The sequence below is a fragment of the Onthophagus taurus genome, chromosome 10 (genome assembly GCF_036711975.1).
Source record: "Onthophagus taurus isolate NC chromosome 10, IU_Otau_3.0, whole genome shotgun sequence".
NCBI lineage: Eukaryota > Metazoa > Arthropoda > Insecta > Coleoptera > Scarabaeidae > Onthophagus > Onthophagus taurus.
This window is the reverse complement of record NC_091975.1, coordinates 11,523,306-11,542,974: the sequence shown is the minus strand read 5'-3', so window position 1 is coordinate 11,542,974 and position 19,669 is coordinate 11,523,306. Positions and strand designations below refer to the sequence as shown.

General features: G+C 24.0%; 1 protein-coding gene across 1 annotated transcript; it reads right to left on the bottom strand.

Moving 5' to 3' along the window:
• Positions 1 to 1,047: 1,047 nt before the first annotated feature.
• LOC111418305 (alkylglycerol monooxygenase-like) lies at positions 1,048 to 9,925 on the bottom strand. The gene is made up of 5 exons (XM_023050816.2): positions 9,493 to 9,925; positions 9,308 to 9,435; positions 2,307 to 2,458; positions 2,051 to 2,154; positions 1,048 to 1,995 (listed from the first exon to the last, which is right to left on the bottom strand). The coding sequence occupies exons 1-5, from the start codon at positions 9,697 to 9,699 to the stop codon at positions 1,162 to 1,164; spliced, it is 1,425 nt and encodes a 474-aa protein (XP_022906584.1). The 5' UTR covers positions 9,700 to 9,925; the 3' UTR covers positions 1,048 to 1,161.
• Between the last annotated feature and the right edge of the window lie 9,744 nt (positions 9,926 to 19,669).

Here is a 19,669-nt window from a genome sequence, read left to right as displayed (position 1 = left end):
GAAATACTAAGATGCATGGTTTTAATTATAAAAATCGCTCACAACTTTTAAACTAAAGCAGAGGGATAAAAATGTAATGCATAATTATTGTTCGTAATAAACCAAGAAATTCCAATTTATAACCAGATCTAGTCTAGCTGTTAGCACAGTCTAGTTATGAAGTCGAAAGTTGCGAAATACTAAGATGCATGGTTTTAATTATAAAAATCGCTGACAACTTTTAAACTAAAGCAGAGGGATAAAAATGTAATGCATAATTATTGTTCATAATAAACCAAGAAATTACAATTTATAACCAGATCTACCCTAGGAATTAGCACAGTCTAAGTATGAAGTCGAAAGTTGCGAAATACTAAGATGCATGGTTTTAATTATAAAAATCGCTCACAACTTTTAAACTAAAGCAGAGGGATAAAAATGTAATGCATAATTATTGTTCGTAATAAACCAAGAAATTCCAATTTATAACCAGATCTACCCTAGGAATTAGCACAGTCTAAGTATGAAGTCGAAAGTTGCGAAATACTAAGATGCATGGTTTTAATTATAAAAATCGCTCACAACTTTTAAACTAAAGCAGAAGGATAAAAATGTAATGCATAATTATTGTTCATAATAAACCAAGAAATTACAATTTATATCCAGATCTAGCCTAGCTGTTAGCATAGTCTAGGTATGAACCCAAAAATGCGATTATGCACGATTATCGTTAAAAAATTTAATTTTTATATCTTGTTGTTGGTAGAACTGGTTTTTGAAAAAACTTTTTAGTATAAAAGTTGTAGAAAACTGCATTCTTAACAATATTGCTCTTTAAATTTTTGCTCCAAGATGCTTAAATATCGAGATAGCTTCGAAAAATTGAAAATTAGATGAAATCATGCTTTTACACCTTGTAGTTGGTAGTACTGGGATTAGGTACGTTTTAGAAAAAAAGTTTTAGTATAAAAGTTGTAGTGAACTTTATCATTAACAATTTTGTTCTTTTACACTTTTCTTCTCAGATCCATAAATATCGAGAAAAATACAAAAAACTAAAACCAAGTCTAAATTATAATCAACTTTATTTACATCTTAAATTTACATAAAACGCATTATAAAACTAACACGTAACGATCACTTTTTATATCACAATATCTTAGTTAACTAAATAATTAGATTTTAGCTCAATTTTTCTTTGACTTGGAGTATCTTGGTGCTTTGTAACAACCAAAATAGCCCAGAGAGTAAAAAGAAAACTTCTAAACAAGTTAAAATGTTGGGGTTAACGATCCCCGAGAAATCTAATCGTTGAATTAGAGTAACTAAGATGACGCACCTCAATAATTCAAAGACGCAAGAATATGGTTTGTTGTCGAATAACATTCCTATGGTGGTTAAGGAGGCGATGATGTAAGAGACGAATCCAAAAACAACCAAAGGATTCATCCCTAAGTATTTTTGGCCCAATTCGTGTAATGAGTAGATAACAATCGTGAAATGGATTATTAAGTAGATGTTACACCAAGTTGGTAATTTCACGTTGTATTTTTTGCGGGGTCCAACTCGAGGTTTTTCTGATTCTAGCCCTAATCTGGGATGTCCCGGCTTCCAGCTCGGTCCATAAAAGACAGCTTTTAATTTATTTTTGACCCCTTCCATTTCATTGAATCTCTTAAAAACATAAACGGTGTAAAAAGTTTGTAAATGAACCGGGTTAAAGCTGGGTTGATTGTAGACCAAGCCATAAATGATCTCTTCATCTTTCCTTTCTTCGGCGAAAGTCCCAAAAATGCGATCCCAAAAAATAAAGACTCCTCCATAATTTTTATCCAAGCAATACAAATTGCTCCCGTGATGGACTCGGTGGTGGCGAGGAGTGTTAAAAATGTATTCCAAAGGGCCTAAATGGTTGATGGTTTGGGTGTGGATCCAAAATTGGAAGAGGGTGTTGAATTGTTGGTGGGCGATGAAATGGGATGGTGGCAAAAAGAAGGCTAAAGGTAAATAAAACATCTAAAAAGAAATATTTTTTAATGATTTTAAGAAAATTGGGGGGAAAAAGACTTACAAAGGCGACCCATCCTTGAAAAATCGGCTGTCTCAAAGCTGCACCTAAATTATAATCTTCCGAGCTATGATGAACTTGGTGTTGGGCCCATAAAATATGAATTTCTATTTAGAACAAAAAAAATCGTTAAAGTTGGATTAAAAAAAGTTTCTTATTACAATTAGTAAAGTTTTGAAACGTTTTAAGAATCAATTAAAAAGACCACCCTCATTAAAAACTTTCCTAATCGTTATAAAACTTACTTATTTTAACTTACCATGAGAAGCACGGTGAACCCAATAATAACAAAAATCGATCGCAACGGCCGCAGCATAAAAAGTAAAAGCACTTTTCCAAGGAAGTTCGAACACCCGGAAATGTTCGTAGATGTAAATGTAAGCCCAGCTTTCAGCACCGCGAAATAACATGCTGAAAATAATAAGAAAAAGAAGTTATTTTTTATGAAATTGTTTTTAAATCGTTTTGAAAATATAATTTGAATTGTTAGACGTTCTTGGAGTAGTAAGGTCAACAGTGTGGATTTTGTGAAATTGGTGATTTTCTATTTGATATACGTCAGCTGCACGCTCATGCAATTTCCACGCGGAAAAAGCCGACTGCAAATACTCTCAAATGGCGTCTTTCTAATTTTACTGAAAGCGTCGTTCTAATTGGAGTGGTATTGAATGAAAATCGCTTTTTAAATGCGTTTGGAGTAATTGTGTAATTTAATTATTAAAATCGTTTAATTATTACAAAATTTAATTATAACAAAATTGTCTGGCTAAAAACGGAAAAAGAAAAAATTATTTAACATAGACTGGAAGAGCAAGAAGAAAGATACTGAATAAAGTTGGGCAGCATTGATAAAGACCGCATGATATAGACTAAAGTTAAGGTAAAGAGACGAGTAATAGAAGAAAATAGATTTGGCAGAAAAGAAAAAAACTGAAATGAGACTGGTAATGAAAAGAAGAGACTGAACAGAATGGGGTGGGACTGTAAAAAGACTAATAATAGAAAAATAATATAATGACACTTTTAACAGAAAAATGAGATTTAATAGAGCTGGGAAGTAAAAAAGTAGCTGACTGAAATATTCAAAAAATCATATTATCTGTATTTTTAATAATGATTATATGATATGTATGTTAAATTGAAGCTGAAAGCTTCTAGTTTATGATATTATATGAAAACTATTAGGTAATATTATTAAACTATCCAGAAAAAAATTATTAAAGAAGAAATTGTTAATTATTCATCAAAAATAATACGAAATTAAAAAAAAACCATATCTACTATATTTTTGAGTATCACGATATGATATGTATGTTAAATTGAAGCTTAAAGATTGTAGTTTATGATATGATATAAATACTATTAGGTAATATTATTAAAATATCCAGGAAAAAATTGTTAATTATTCATAAAAAATAATACGAAATTTAAAAAAAATCATATCTACTATATTTTTGAGAATCACGATATGATATGTATGTTAAATTGAAGCTTAAAGATTGTAGTTTATGATATGATATAAAAACTGTTAGGTAATATTATTAAAATATCCAGGAAAAAATTATTAAAGAAGAAATTGTCAAATTTATATATCATAAAGAATACGATATTTTCAAAAAATCATTTCATCTGTATTTTTAAGAATCATGATATGATTTGTATGTTAAATTGAAGCTGAAAGCTTCTAGTTTATGATATTATATGAAAACTATTAGGTAATATTATTAAAATATCCAGGAAAAAATTATTAAAGAAGAAATTGTTAATTATTCATCAAAAATAATACGAAATTAAAAAAAAATCATATCTACTATATTTTTGAGAATCACGATATGATATGTATGTTAAAATGAAGCTTAAAGATTGTAGTTTATGATATGATATAAAAACTATTACGTAATATTATTAAAATATCCAGGAAAAAATTATTAAAGAAGAAATTGTTAATTATTCATCAAAAATAATACGAAATTAAAAAAAAACATACCTACTATATTTTTGAGAATCACGATATGATATGTATGTTAAATTGAAGCTTAAAGATTGTAGTTTATGATATGATATAAAAACTATTAGGTAATATTATTAAAATATCCAGGAAAAAATTGTTAATTATTCATCAAAAATAATACGAAATTTTAAAAAAATCATATCTACTATATTTTTGAGTATCACGATATGATATGTATGTTAAATTGAAGCTGAAAGCTTCTAGTTTATGATATTATATGAAAACTATTAGGTAACATTATTAAACTATCCAGAAAAAAATTATTAAAGAAGAAATTGTTAATTATTCATCAAAAATAATACGAAATTTAAAAAAAACCATATCTACTATATTTTTGAGTATCACGATATGATATGTATGTTAAATTGAAGCTGAAAGCTTCTAGTTTATGATATTATATGAAAACTATTAGGTAATATCATTAAACTATTCAGAAAAAAATTATTAAAGAAGAAATTGTTAATTATTCATCAAAAATAATACGAAATTTAAAAAAAACCATATCTACTATATTTTTGAGTATCACGATATGATATATATGTTAAATTGAAGCTTAAAGATTGTAGTTTATGATATGATATAAATACTATTAGGTAATATTATTAAAATATCCAGGAAAAAATTGTTAATTATTCATAAAAAATAATACGAAATTTAAAAAAAATCATATCTACTATATTTTTGAGAATCACGATATGATATGTATGTTAAATTGAAGCTTAAAGATTGTAGTTTATGATATGATATAAAAACTGTTAGGTAATATTATTAAAATATCCAGGAAAAAATTATTAAAGAAGAAATTGTCAAATTTATATATCATAAAGAATACGATATTTTCAAAAAATCATTTCATCTGTATTTTTAAGAATCATGATATGATTTGTATGTTAAATTGAAGCTGAAAGCTTCTAGTTTATGATATTATATGAAAACTATTAGGTAATATTATTAAAATATCCAGGAAAAAATTATTAAAGAAGAAATTGTTAATTATTCATCAAAAATAATACGAAATTAAAAAAAAATCATACCTACTATATTTTTGAGAATCACGATATGATATGTATGTTAAATTGAAGCTTAAAGATTGTAGTTTATGATATGATATAAAAACTATTAGGTAATATTATTAAAATATCCAGGAAAAAATTGTTAATTATTCATCAAAAATAATACGAAATTTTAAAAAAATCATATCTACTATATTTTTGAGTATCACGATATGATATGTATGTTAAATTGAAGCTTAAAGATTGTAGTTTATGATATGATATAAAAACTATTAGGTAATATTATTAAAATGTCCAGGAAAAAATTATTAAAGAAGAAATTGTTAATTATTCATCAAAAATAATACGAAATTTTAAAAAAATCATATCTACTATATTTTTGAGAATCACGATATGATATGCATGTTAAATTGGAGCTTAAAGATTGTAGTTTATGATATGATATAAAAACTATGAGATAATATTAATGAAATTTCCAGGAATACATTGTTGAAGAAGAAATTGTCAAATTTATATATCATAAAGAATACGATATTTTCAGAAAACCATATCATCTATGTTTTTAAGAATCATGATATGATTTGTATGTTAAATTGAAGCTTAAAGACCGTAGTTTATAATAATATATGACAACTGATAGGTAATATTATTGAAATATCCAGGAAAAAATTATTAAAGAAGTAATTATCAAAAATAATACTACATTTAAAAAAATCATATCTACTATAATTTTGAGAATCATGATATGAAATATATGTTAAATTATAGCTTAAAGATTGTAGTTTATGATATGATACAAAAACTATCAGATAATATTAATGAAATTTCTAGGAATAAATTGTTGAAGAAGAAATTGTCAAATTTATATATCATAAAGAATACGATATTTTCAAAAAATTATATCATCTGTATTTTTAAGAATCATTATATGATTCTATTTTAGAATCAGTATGTTAAATTGACGCTTAAAGATTGCAGTTTATGATATGATATTAAAACAGTTAAGTAATATTAATTAAATTTCCAGGAATAAATTGTTAAAGAAGAAATTGTCAAATTTATAAATCATAAAGAATATGAAATTTTCAAAAAACCATATCATCTATGTTTTTAAGAATCATGATATGATTTGTATGTTAAATTGAAGCTTAAAGACTGTAGTTTATGATAATATATGAAAACTGATAGATAACATTATTGAAATATCCAGGAAAAAATTATTAAAGAAGTAATTGGCAAAAATAATACTAAATTTTAAAAAAATCATATCTACTATAATTTTGATAATCATGATATGATATGTATGTTAAATTAAAGCTTAAAGATTGTAAAAAAATTATTAAAGAAGAAATTGACAATTATTCATCAAAAATAATACGAAATTTTCAAAAAATCATATCATCTGCATTTTTAAAAATCATGATATAATTTGTATGTTAAATTAAAGCTTAAAGATTGTATTTTATGATATGATATAAAAACTATGAGATAATATTAATGAAATTTCCAGGAATAAATTGTTGAAGAATAAATTGTCATATTTATAAATCAAAAAGTACGAAATTTTCAAAAAACCATATCATCTGCATTTTTAAGAATCATGATATGATTTGTATGTTAAATTGAAGCTTAAAGATTGTAGTTTATGATATGATATAAAAGTTATAAGATAATATTATTAAAATTTTGAAAAAAAAATTATTAAAGAGGAAACTGTCAAATTTATGAATCAAAAATTATATGAAATTTTCAAAAAATCATATCATCTCTATTTTTAAGAATCATGATATAATACATATGTTAAATTGTAGCTTAAACATTCTAGTTTATGATATGATGTAAAAGTTATAAGATAATATTATAAAAATTTTGAAAAAAAAATTATTAAAGAGGAAACTGTCAAATTTATGAATCAAAAATTATGTGAAATTTTCAAAAAATCATATCATCTGCATTTTTAAGAATCATGATATGATATGTATGATAAATTAAAGGTTAAAGATTGTACTTTATGATATGATATAAAAACGATAAGATAATATTAATAAAATTTCCAGGAATAAATTGTTGAAGAAGAAATTGTAATATTTATAAATCAAAAAGTACGACATTTTCAAAAAACCATATCATCTGCATTTTTAAGAATCATGATATGATATGTATGTTAAATGGAAGCTTAAAGCTTGTAGTTTATGATATGATATAAAAACTATTAGGTAATATTAATGAAATTTCCAGGAAAAAATTATTAAAGAAGAAATTGACAATTATGCATAAAAAATAATACGAAATTTTCAAAAAATCATATCATTTGCATTGTTAAGAATCATGATATGATATGTATGATAAATTAAAGCTTAAAGATTGTACTTTATGATATGATATAAAAACGATAAAATAATATTAATAAAATTTCCAGGAATAAATTGTTGAAGAAGAAATTGTCATACTTATAAATCAAAAAGTACGAAATTTTCAAAAAACCATATCATCTACATTTTTAAGAATCATGGTATGATTTGTATGTTAAATTGAAGCTTAAAGCTTGTAGTTTATGACATGATATAAAAACTATGAGATAATATTAACGAAATTTCCAGGAATAAATTGCTAAAGAAGAAATTGTTAAATTTATAAATCATAAAGATTATGAAATTTTCAAAAAACCATAGCATCTGAATTGTTAAGAATCATGATATGATTTGTATGTTAAATTGAAGCTTAAAGGTTGTAGTTTATGATATTATCTAAAAACTATGAGATAATATTAACGACATTTCCAGGAATAAATTGTTAAAGAAGAAATTGTTAAATTTATAAATCATAAAGATTATGAAATTTTCAAAAAACCATAGCATCTGCATTTTTAAGAATCATGATATGATATGTATGTTAAAATGAAGCTTAAAGATTGTAGTTTATGATATGATATAAAAACTATTAGGTAATATTATTGAAATTTCCAGATAAAAATTATTAAAGAAGAAATTGACAATTATGCATAAAAAATAATACGAAATTTTCAAAAAATCATATCATCTGCATTTTTAAGAATCATGATATGATTTGTATGTTAAATTAAAGCTTAAAGATTGTAGTTTATGATATGATAAAAAAACTATTCGGTAAAATTAATGAAATTTCCAGGAATAAATGGTTGAAGAAGAATTTGTCATATTTATTGATCAAATGATATCTTCCAACATTCTCAGCATCTTTAACATCATTTCATAACATCGTCAAAGACATCCTTCCATATAATTCCTCACATTTTTCAAGTCTGTCCTAGCTCTTTACATCATCTCTGAAGCCTTTCAAGTTTATATCCCTCAACATGATTTCTGACATTTCTTAACATCTTCCTTACAACACATCATAATTGATATCACCAAACATTATCCATGATATTCTTCAACATCAAACTTATTATTATCGAATATCGTCCCTGATCTACTTCAACATCGTCTATAACACCAAATTAGTCAACGATCCATCAACATTGTCTTTGATATCTCTAAACATCTGATTCTGATGACCATCTTTTTTTTAATTTCTTCAACGTTTTTGGGTTTCAACATATTCATTAGTCGAATTAAAATGAATTGTGCTAAATATCAATGAATTGTCTTAATTTGTATCGTTTTCGTTCCAAAGTGCCTCAAAGTTATGATCACCAATATTATCATCATTTTATATGTCAGGGTCAACGCCGACCAAAACAAATATTATTTTTAGAATTATTACGTCCTAAATATGTTAATTACATGATTTTGAAAAGTACTATGTCGCTGTTGTATCAAAAAAGTGTCTAAAATAAGATTTTGTACGTAAAAAAAATAAACATGTGTTAATTTTTATGATTTAATCTTTGAACTTTAACTCCAATTAGTACTTGGAGAGAACATCTCATAAACACAGATAAGATTTTTGCATAAATATTGTCTCCAGCAAATAAGATAAGGAATCTTGAGGATGTTATGGTGAAGTGTTTTTAGATTTATTTTTAGATTATCGTTTAAAAAATTCGATAACGAATTGAATTTCAATTAGGAGATCTTTTTTTAATCAACCTGAAAGCTCCGAAGCTTCGCTTCAAGTTGTATCGATCGAAAACTCACCAACACAACAGCTTGAAAATGCAAAATTCAATTAAGCCCGAGGCTATTGAGAGAGTCGCAATAAATTTCAATCTAAATTTTTATAAAAACCGAAATGGGGTTTAAAAAAAATACTCACTGCCCGCATCTTTGGATCATCCCAAGAGCTGCGCTTGTAACACCATCGTTGAGTCGCATCAAAGGCTTCTTTTCGATCCATAAAATTATGTTTTCGATTAACATAAAAATTAAGAAATAAGGTGTTGCCTAAAACGAAAAAAATTGTTATAAATAATCAAAAATATGGGTGAAAAAATATATTACATCTCTAATAAAATCAGGAACTTGATCTGGATTTTCATAACTAACTTCCTTATTATCCATGAGATAAAACATGGATCCCATTCCTTTAAAAAATTTAGTAAACGCTTTTCCCGAAACATTATTTTCAGGTCCTCGCGATAATTTCACAAAAACACTTCGAACCTGCTCTGTACCGTTCATTAAATCAAAAACTATGTTTTCATCCATCTCTGTTGATTCAAAACTTCACTTTAACTAGCTGCACTAAATTTAATGCGAAATGTTTTCAAGTTATTTATAGAAGGCACGTTGGTCGTAATCGTGTTAGAGTTCGTATTTAGAACGTTTTGTTGGCTGAGTTTGCTGATAATCTGAATGTCAGGTGGCCCGTGACTTTATTTTCCCGTTTATATAGCTAACGCTAATCGTAAACATTAAGTGGGGTTATAACGGAGGCGGTAATAAACAAAACAATGATATCGGTGCAAAAAATCTGGTTTGAAGTGATGTTAATTATTGAATTAATACAGTGTTCGCTAAAAAGTTAGAAATAAAGTGTTTTTTAAAGTATTTTTAAGTATCTTGATGTGATTTCTATGTTAAATTGAAGATTAAAGATTGTAATTAATGATGAGATATAAAAATGATAAGATAATATTGTACGATTTTTTAAAAATATCATATCATTTGTATTTTTGAGAATCATGATATGATATGTTTGTTAAATTGAAGCTTAAAGATTGTAGTTTATGATATGATATAAAAACTATGAGATAATATTAATGAAATTTCCAGGAATACATTGTTGATGAAGAAATTGTCATAATTATAAATAAGAAAGAGTACAAAATTTTCAAAAAACCATATCATCTGCATTTTTAAGAATCATGATATGATTTGTATGTTAAATTGAAGCTTAAAGATAGTAGTTTATGATATGATATAAAAGCTATTAGGTAACATTATTAAAATATCCAGGAAAAAATTATTAAAGAAGAAATTGTTAATTATTCTTCAAAAATAATACGAAATTTAAAAAAAATTATATCTACTATATTTTTGAGAATCACGATATGATATGTATGTTAAATTGAAGCTTAAAGATTGTAGTTTATGATCTGATATAAAAACTATGAAATAATATTAATGAAATTTCCAGGAATACATTGCTAAAAAAGATATTGTCAAATTTATAAATTATAAAGAATATGAAATTTTCAAGAAACCATATCATCTATGGTTTTAAGAATCATGATATGATTTGTATATTAAATTGAAGGTTAAAGACTGTAGTTTATGATAATATATGAAAACTGATAGCTAATATTATTAAAATATCCAGGAAAAAATTAATAAAGAATTGTCAAAAATAATACTAAATTTAAAAAAATCATATTTACTATAATTTTGAGAATTATGATATGATTTGTATGTTAAATTGAAGCTTAAAGATTGTAGTTTATAATATGATATAAAAACTATGAGATAATATTAATGAAATTTCCAGGAATAAATTGTTGAAGAAGAAATTGTCATAATTATAAATAAAAAAAGTACGACATTTTCAAAAAACCATATCATCTGTGTTTTTAAGAATCATGATATGATATATATGTTAAATTGAAGCTTAAAGATTGTAGTTTATGATATGATATAAAAACTATTAGGTAATATTATTAAAATATCCAGGATAAAATTATTAAAGAAGAAATTGTTAATTATTCATCAAAAATAATATGAATTTAAAAAAATCATATCATCTATGGTTTTAAGAATCATGATATGATTTGTATGTTAAATTGAAGCTTAAAGACGGTAGTTTATGATAATATATGAAAACTGATATGTAATATTATTGAAATATCCATGAAAAAATTAATAAAGAATTGTCAAAAATAATACTAAATTTAAAAAAATCATATCTACTATAATTTTGAGAATCATGATATGATATGTATGTTAAATTGAAGCTTAAAGATTGTAGTTTATGATATGTTATAAAAACTATGAGATAATATTAATGAAATTTCCAGGAATACATTATTAAAAAAAAATTGTCAAATTTATAAATCATAAAGAATATGAAATTTTCAAAAAACCATATCATCTATGTTTTTAAGAATCACGATATGATTTGTATGTTAAATTGAAGCTTAAAGACTATAGTTTATGATAATAGATGAAAACTGATAGGTAATATTATTGAAATATCCATGAAAAAATTATTAAAGAAGTAATTGTCAAAAATAATACTACACTTAAAAAAATCATATCCACTATAATTTTGAGAATCATGATATGATATGTATGTTAAATTAAAGCTTAAAGATTGTAGTCTATGATATGATATAAAAACTATGAGATAATATTAATGAAATTTCCAAGAATAAATTGTTGAAGAAGAAATTGTCAAATTTATATATCATGAAGAATACGATATTTTCAAAAAACCATATTATCTGCAATTTTAAGAATCACGATATGATATGTATGTTAAATTGAAGCTTAAAGATTGCAGTTTATGATATGATATAAAAAGTATTAGATTATATCATTGAAATTTCCAGGAAAAAAATGTTAAAGAAGTAATTGTCTAATTTATAAATCAAAATTAATACGAATTTTCAAAAAATCATATCATCTGTATTTCTACGAATCAGCATATGATATCTATGTTAAATTGGAGCTTAAGGATTCTAGTTTATGATATGATATAAAAAGTATAACATAATATTACTAAAATTTCCAGCAAATTTGTTATTAGTAATATCGCGAATTTTCAAAAAATCATATTTGTATTTCTACGAATCAGCATATGATATCTGTGTTAAATTGGAGCTTAAGGATTGTAGTTTATGATATGATATAAAAACTATGATATAATATTAATGAAATTTCCAGGAATAAAGTGTTAAAGACAAAATTATCAAATTTATACATTAAACAGAATACGAAATTTTCAAAAAATCACATCATCTGCGTTTTTAAGAATCATGATATGATTTGTATGTTAAATTGAAGCTTAAAGATTGTAATTTATGATATGATATAAAAACTATGAGATAATATTGATGAAAATTCCAGGAAAAAATTATTAAAGAAGAAATTGTCAATTTTAAATCAAAAATAACACGAGATTTTCAAAAAATCATATCTTCTATGTTTTTGAGAACTACGATATGATATGTATGTTAAATGGAAGCTTAAAGATTGTAATTTATGATATGATACAAAAACTATGAGATAATATCAATGAAGTTTCCAGGAATAAATTGTTAAAGACGAAATTGTCATATTCATAAATGATAAAGAATACGAAATTTTCAAAAAATCATATCATCTGTATTATTAGGAATCATGATATGATATGTATGTTAAATTGAAGCTTAAATATTGTAGTTTATGATATGATATAAAAACTATGATATAATATTAATGAAATTTCCAGAAATAAAGTGTTAAAGATAATGTTGTCAAATTTATACACTAAATAGAATACGAAATCCTCAAAAAATCATATCAGCTGCATTTTTAAGAATCATGATATGATTTATATGTTAAATTGAAGCTTAAAGATTGTATTTTATGATATGATATAGAAACTATAACATAATAGTATTGAAATTTCCAGCCAATTTGTAATTTGTAATATCGCGAATTTTCAAAAAATCATGTCATTTGTATTTCTACGAATCAGCATATGATATGTATGTTAGATTGAAGCTTAAAAATGATAGTTTATGATATGATATAAAAACCATAAGATAATATTAATGAAATTTCCAGGAATAAATTGTTGAAGAAAAAAGTACGAACATTCAAAAAACCATATCATCTGCACTTTTAAGAATCATGATATAATTTGTATGCTAAATTGAAGCTTAAAGCTTCAAGTTTATGATATTATATTAAAACTGTTAGGTAATATTATTGAAACATCCAGGAAAATAATTATTAAAGAAAAATCAAAAATAACACGAAATTTTCAAAAAATCATATCTGCTATATTTTTGAGAATAACGATATGATATGTATAATAAATTAAAGCTTAAAGATTGTAGTTTATGATATGATATAAAAACTATTAGGTAATATTAATGAAATTTCCAGGAATAAATTGTTAAAGAAGAAATTCTCATATTTATAAATCTAAGAGAATATGAAATTTTCAAAAAACCATATCATCTATATTTTTAAGAATCGTGATATGATATATATGTTAAATTGAAGCTTAAAGATTGTAGTTTATGATATGATATTAAAACCATAAGATAATATTAATGAAATTTCCAGGAATAAATTGTTGAAGAAGAAATTGTCTTAAGTATAAATAAAAAAGAGTACGAAATTTTCAAAAAATCATATCAGCTGCATTTTTAAGAATCATGATATGATTTATATGTTAAATTGAAGCTTAAAAATTGTAGTTTATGATATGATATAAAAACTATTAGGTAATATTAATGAAATTTCCAGGAATAAATTGTTAAAGAAGAAATTTTCATATTTATAAATCTAAGAGAATATGAAATTTTCAAAAAACCATATCATCTGCATTTTTAAGAATCGTGATATGATATGTATGTTAAATTGAAGCTTAAAGATTGTAGTTTATGATATGATATTAAAACCATAAGATAATATTAATGAAATTTCCAGGAATAAATTGTTGAAGAAGAAATTGTCTTAAGTGTAAATAAAAAAGAGTACGAAATTTTCAAAAAATCATATCAGCTGCATTTTTAAGAATCATGATATGATATGTATGTTAAATTGAAGCTTAAAGATTGTAGTTTATGATATGATATTAAAACCATAAGATAATATTAATGAAATTTCCAGAAATAAATTGTTGAAGAAGAAATTCTCATATTTATAAATCAAAAGGAGTACAAAATTTTCAAAAAAACCATATATGCATTTTTAAGAATCATGATATGATTTGTATGTTAAATTGAAGCTTAAAGATTGTAGTTTATGATATGATATAAAAACTATGAGATAATATTAATGAAATTTCCAGGAAAAAATTATTAAAGAAGAAATTGTCAATTATAAATCAAAAATAATTTCAAATTTTCAATAAATCATATCTTCTATATTTTTGAGAATAACGATATGATATCTATGTTAAATTGAAACTTAAAGATTATAGTATATGATATGATATAAAAACTATGAGATAATATCAATGAAATTTCCAGGAATAAATTGTTAAAGACGAAATTGTCATATGCATAAATGATAAAGAATACGAAATTTTTAAAAAATCATATCATCTGTATTATTAAGAATCATGATATGATATGTATGTTAAACTGAAGCTTAAAGATTGTAGTTTATGATGTGATATAAAAACTATGAGATAATATTAATGAAATTTCCAGGAATAAAGTGTTAAAGATAATGTTGTCAAATTTATACATTAAACAGAATACGAAATCCTCAAAAAATCATATCATCTGTATTTTTAAGAATCGTGATATGATTTCTATGTTAAATTGAAGCTTAAAGATTGTAATTTATGATATGATATAAAAACTATGAGATAATATTGATGAAATTTCCAGGAAAAAATTATTAAAGAAGAAATTGTCAATTACAAATCAAAAATAATTTGAAATTTTCAAAAAATCATATCTTCTATATTTTTGAGAATAACGATATGATATGTATGTTAAATTTGTAGCTGAAAGATTGTAGTATATGATATGATATAAAAACTATGAGATAATATCAATGAAATTTCCAGGAATAAATTGTTAAAGACGAAATTGTCATATTCATAAATGATAACGAATACGAAATTTTCAAAAAATCATATCATCTGTATAATTAAGAATCATAATATTATATGTATGTTAAACTGAAGCTTAAAGATTGTAGTTTATGATATGATATAAAAACTATGATATAATATTAATGAAATTTCCAGGAATAAAGTGTTAAGGAGGAAATTGTAATATTTATATATGATAAAGAATACGAAGTTTTCAAAAAATCATATCATCTGTATTTTTAAGAATCATGATATGATTTGTATGTTAAATTGAAGTTTAAAGATTGCAGTTTATGATATGATATTAAAACTGTTAGGTAATGTTAATGAAATTTCGAGAAATAACTTGTTAAAGAAGAAATTGTCAATTATAAATCAATAATAATACGAAATTTTCAAAAAATCATATCATCTGTATTTTTAAGAATCATGATATGATTTGTATGTTAAATTGAAGCTTAAAGATTGCAGTTTATGATATGATATTAAAATTGTTAGGTAATGTTAATGAAATTTCGAAAAATAACTTGTTAAAGAAGAAATTGTCAATTATAAATCAATAATAATACGAAATTTTCAAAAAATCATATCATCTGTATTTTTAAGAATCATGATATGTTTTGTATGTTAAATTGAAGTTTAAAGATTGCAGTTTATGATATGATATTAAAACTGTTAGGTAATGTTAATGAAATTTCGAGAAATAACTTGTTAAAGGAGAAATTGTCAATTATAAATCAATAATAATACGATATTTTCAAAAAATCATATCTTCTATGTTTTTGATAATCACGATATGATATGTATGTTGAATTGAAGCTTAAAGATTGTAGTATATGATATGATATAAAAACTATGAGATAATATCAATGAAATTTCCAGGAATAAATTGTTAGAGATGAAATTGTTATATTCATAAATGATAAAGAATACGAAATTTTCAAAAAATCATATCATCTGTATTATTAAGAATCACGATATGATATGTATGTTAAACTGAACCTTAAAGATTGTAGTTTATGATATGATATAAAAACTATGATATAATATTAATGAAATTTCCAGGAATAAAGTGTTAAAGATAATGTTGTCAAATTTGTACATTAAACAGAATACGAAATCCTCAAAAAATCATATCATCTGTATTTTTAAGAATCATGATATGATTTGTATGTTAAATTGAAGCTTAAAGATTGCAGTTTATGATATGATATGAAAATTGTTAGGTAATGTTAATGAAATTTCGAAAAATAACTTGTTAAAGAAGAAATTGTCAATTATAAATCAATAATAATACGAAATTTTCAAAAAATCATATCTTCTATATTTTTGAGAATAACGATATGATATGTATGTTAAATTGAAGCTTAAAGATGGTAGTATATGATATGATATAAAAACTATGAGATAATATCAATGAAATTTCCAGGAATAAATTGTTAAAGACGAAATTGTCATATTCATAAATGATAAAGAATACAAAACTTTCAAAAAATCATATCATCTGTATAATTAAGAATCATGATATGATATGTATGTTAAACTGAAGCTTAAAAATTGTAGTTTATGATATGATATAAAAACTATGATATAATATTAATGAAATTTCCTGGAATAAAGTGTTAAGGAAGAAATTGTAATATTTATATATGTTAAAGAATACGAAGTTTTCAAAAAATCATATCATCTGTATTTTTAAGAATCATGATATGATTTGTATGTTAAATTGAAGCTTAAAGATTGCAGTTTATGATATGATATTAAAACTGTTAGGTAATGTTAATGATATTTCGAGAAATAACTTGTTAAAGAAGAAATTGTCAATTATAAATCAATAATAATACGAAATTTTCAAAAAATCATATCTTCTATGTTTTTGATAATCACGATATGATATGAATGTTAAATTGAAGCTTAAAGATTGTAGTTTATGATATGATATAAAAACTATGAGATAATATTAATAAAATTTTCAGGAATGAATTGTTATGCAAGAAATTGTAATATTTATAAATGATAAAGAATACGAAGTTTTCAAAAAATCATATCATCTGTATTATTAAGAATCACGATATGATATGTATGTTAAATTATAGCTTAAAGATTCTAGTTTATGATATGATACAAAAGAAATAATATAATATTATTGAAATTTCCACAAAAAATTTATAAAATAATAATAATACAAAATTAAAAAAAAATCATATTATCTCTATTTTTAAGAGTCATGATATGATTAATATTATTAAAATTTCTTGTTTTTGGCGAACACTGTATACAACGATAATTATTATAAATAGAAAATTTCCATAAATTAATTAAGAAAATACAAAATTCCCACTAACTTAGAAATGCAAAAACAAGAATGTTTTTGTTATGTTAATTGTGCCACAAAATATTTGCGACCTTCGCAGATAACGTTAATGACTCACATTAATCATCAAAAAATCAAAACAAATTCTGGTTAAATTAATTAACATTAACTCTCAATCGTTTTTGTCTCACCTATTCCTTTTTAATTATTAAATCCCATGCATAATTCAAAAGAGTATTGATCGTAATTCCTTTTTATGATGAAAACGCTTGTTTTCATTGCATTTACCTCTCGCAAATGCCACAGGTACAAGAGGGTAACTCAAAATGCGTTCATTTTCATAAAATGCGCGCAAAAAAATCGTAATAGACCAACGTAATCGAGAAAAAATTTGCAACATCCAACGTTGTTTAAAAAAAATTGTTTACAAATACACTTTTTTATTACCCATTCACGTTTCTTTATGTTGTTTTAAATAATAATAAGCAATCTCTTACATCGTATTTTTACCTTAAATAATAACATTTTATCTAACTGATTAATTTATTTATTACATACTCGGGAATAACAAGATGGGGATTGTTAAGGTTGACCAGTTATTGACCTTACTCAATGCCAATTCGTCTTTTATGCTTTTATTATTGTTGATTGAAAGAATAGGAGAGATTTGTGTTAATGAGACGTAGTTTCTCGTAGAATATGAGTCAATCTTAAAAGGTAGGTAAACAAACTCGGATGTTAATTGTTAATTGAATGGGTTTGATTAACATAATGAGTAAAGTAAAATCACCTGAGAGTTCTACAGTTCAAATTATTATACAATTGAATATTTATTAAGTTCAAGGAATAAAATTAAAACGTTTTAAGCTATACTATTCAGAGGGAAATTAACATTATGTTATTTTAGAAAATTTTATTAACAAAAATTGTTTGTAATTTGATTCTAAACAAATTTTGTTTATAAAAGATTTGATACGATCAATAATTATTGAGATAATGTCAAAAATATTCGTTTTTGTATCACTATACGGCGCCACCTAGTGGATATATCGAAAAGTATTGTTAAAATAATCGATTTCAAATGATATTTTACTTCAACGAGAAATCAACTATGCCAAGATTAACTCAATTACTGCAACTATGCCAATAAAAGTCTTGTATGCTCAAAAATCGTCAGCAGAAAGACCAAGTTTAGAATACATAAAATGCTAATAAGACCTATACGGCTAAAACGTGATGGCACAGAAAGAAGAAAGGAGGAAGAGCTGGATAGTATGATGGGGGCCAGGATATAGTACGTTTTATAAAAGCAAAACACCTACGATAACTAGGGCAAGTACTCAGGATGGAGCATGGCAGATCCGAGAGAGTGCTGACTTGGTGCCATCAATTATATCAGCAGGCCAAAGGAAATACATCCCCTTATTTCCATTTAAATGCTCTACAAGTCACAAACGAAAGAGAGCCATTGTAGTAGATAGAGATGTAGTCAACTCAATTGGCTCTGTAGTCAGTAGTGGTTGAATGGTTGCTAATGGTAAGTAAGTGTATGAAAAGTTAAATTAATATTAAAAAAGATATTTGAAGAATACTTCGTACCCAAAAAGAACGTGACTTACGAGAGAAATCATAACTTCTTTCTTTATGAAGATGAAGAATTGATTTGTATCTCAAACTAAAGCTGAAGATGTCTTCGTTCGAAACATGTATAATTATTAAAACGTTTATATAAAAAAATTTTGAGAAAAACATTAATATATAATTTGTATTAGCTAAGTTTACATCGATTGAAAAATGATTAATTTAAAAAAAAATCATAACTTCTTTACTTACGAAGATAGAGAATTGATTCATACCTCAAATTAAAGCTGAAGATGTCTTCTTTCAAAACATGTATAATTATTAATACGTTTATATAAAAAAATTTTGAGAAAAACATTAATAATTTTAATTAAATAATTTTATATTACTTGAAAAGTAGTTAATTTAAAAAATTCATAACTTCTGTATTTATGAAGATGGAGAATTAATTCATATGTTAGATTAAAGCTGAATATGTCTTCTTTCGAAACATGTATAATGTTTTAAATGTTTATATAAAAAAA

What these genes read in the sequence shown, in the direction of transcription:
- LOC111418305 (XM_023050816.2), bottom strand. Translation starts at nt 9,699, where the DNA reads ATGGATGAAAACATAGTTTTTGATTTAATGAACGGTACAGAGCAGGTT. An exon ending in ATGATCCAAAGATGCGGGCA is followed by an intron (nt 2,459 to 9,307) that starts GTGAGTATTTTT and finishes TATTATTTTCAG; the next exon opens with CATGTTATTTCGCGGTGCTG. An exon ending in GGTTCACCGTGCTTCTCATG is followed by an intron (nt 2,155 to 2,306) that starts GTAAGTTAAAAT and finishes TGTTCTAAATAG; the next exon opens with AAATTCATATTTTATGGGCC.